General features: G+C 41.6%; 1 protein-coding gene across 1 annotated transcript; it reads left to right on the top strand.

The window, feature by feature from the left end:
• Positions 1-13: 13 nt before the first annotated feature.
• On the top strand, positions 14-762 carry LOC107735522 (DNA-directed primase/polymerase protein-like). The gene is made up of 3 exons (XM_016547176.1): positions 14-247; positions 336-430; positions 571-762. The coding sequence occupies exons 1-3, from the start codon at positions 65-67 to the stop codon at positions 746-748; spliced, it is 456 nt and encodes a 151-aa protein (XP_016402662.1). The 5' UTR covers positions 14-64; the 3' UTR covers positions 749-762.
• Positions 763-832: the final 70 nt, after the last annotated feature.

Below are 832 nucleotides of genomic sequence, written 5' to 3'. Positions count from 1 at the left end.
ATCACATCACAGAGCATGAGTGAGATTTAATCATAAACTCATAAACCAGTGTTTTGAGGCAAGGATGACGGGAGGAAAATGGCAGGACAGGCTGAAGTCTGTGGAGCAGAGAGCCTCATCTTTTCAGTCTTCTCCTCTGTGCTGTCCGTACAAGCCGCGCCTGTCCCGGCCGTGGCAGCCCTTCTCTGTCTGGAGACTCTTCCCACGGCAGAACACAGCCATCGCCTTCACTCAGCACATTAAACAGGTCCAGACAGAAGCCGTTGGATATCTGTTTTAAATGAGGTAGTACTTCAGATGTTTTTTTTAATTTTTGGCTCTTATGTCTTTATCAGGATGTGCACATATTTTCACTGGAGAAGGAAGGCAGTGATGCTGGACAGAGGATTTTCCTAGTGACCAGCTACAGTGAACTTTGGCATTATTACAGGTACCTTCAACACATAACGATATGTATAAATCAATTTTAACGAAATGAGTTACTTTACACATTACCGGTTTACTTTTAATACAATGTACATGCACTTAGGGGTATTACTGTAGGTGAATGAGATTTCTGTGTCTCTTCAGCACTCACAGACAGTCTCTGATGCACTGCTACGAGGTCATTGTGGAAGGGGCCGTCTGCAAACTCTACTTTGACTTAGAGTTTGACAAAACCTCCAACACACACCTGGACGGCAAGATGATGGTGGCAAAACTAATTCAGGTAAGTATACAGTACTGTTCAAAAGTTTGGGGTCAGTAAGTTTTATTTTTTTAAGTAATGAATACTTTAATTTGCACAAAAAATATTAAAGGGATAGTTCACCCAAAAATGAAAATGTGATGT

This window comes from Sinocyclocheilus rhinocerous, unplaced genomic scaffold, assembly GCF_001515625.1.
Source record: "Sinocyclocheilus rhinocerous isolate Xijiao unplaced genomic scaffold, SAMN03320098_v1.1 C36113756, whole genome shotgun sequence".
NCBI classification, from domain to species: Eukaryota; Metazoa; Chordata; class Actinopteri; order Cypriniformes; family Cyprinidae; genus Sinocyclocheilus; species Sinocyclocheilus rhinocerous.
This window is presented reverse-complemented; position numbering and strand designations above follow the sequence as displayed.

Bases quoted from the DNA above. Each gene is read 5' to 3' on its own strand.
- LOC107735522 (XM_016547176.1), top strand. From the start codon at position 65: ATGACGGGAGGAAAATGGCAGGACAGGCTGAAGTCTGTGGAGCAGAGA. The intron at 248-335 runs GTCCAGACAGAA...TGTCTTTATCAG, and splicing joins TCACTCAGCACATTAAACAG to GATGTGCACATATTTTCACT. The intron at 431-570 runs GTACCTTCAACA...GTGTCTCTTCAG, and splicing joins GAACTTTGGCATTATTACAG to CACTCACAGACAGTCTCTGA.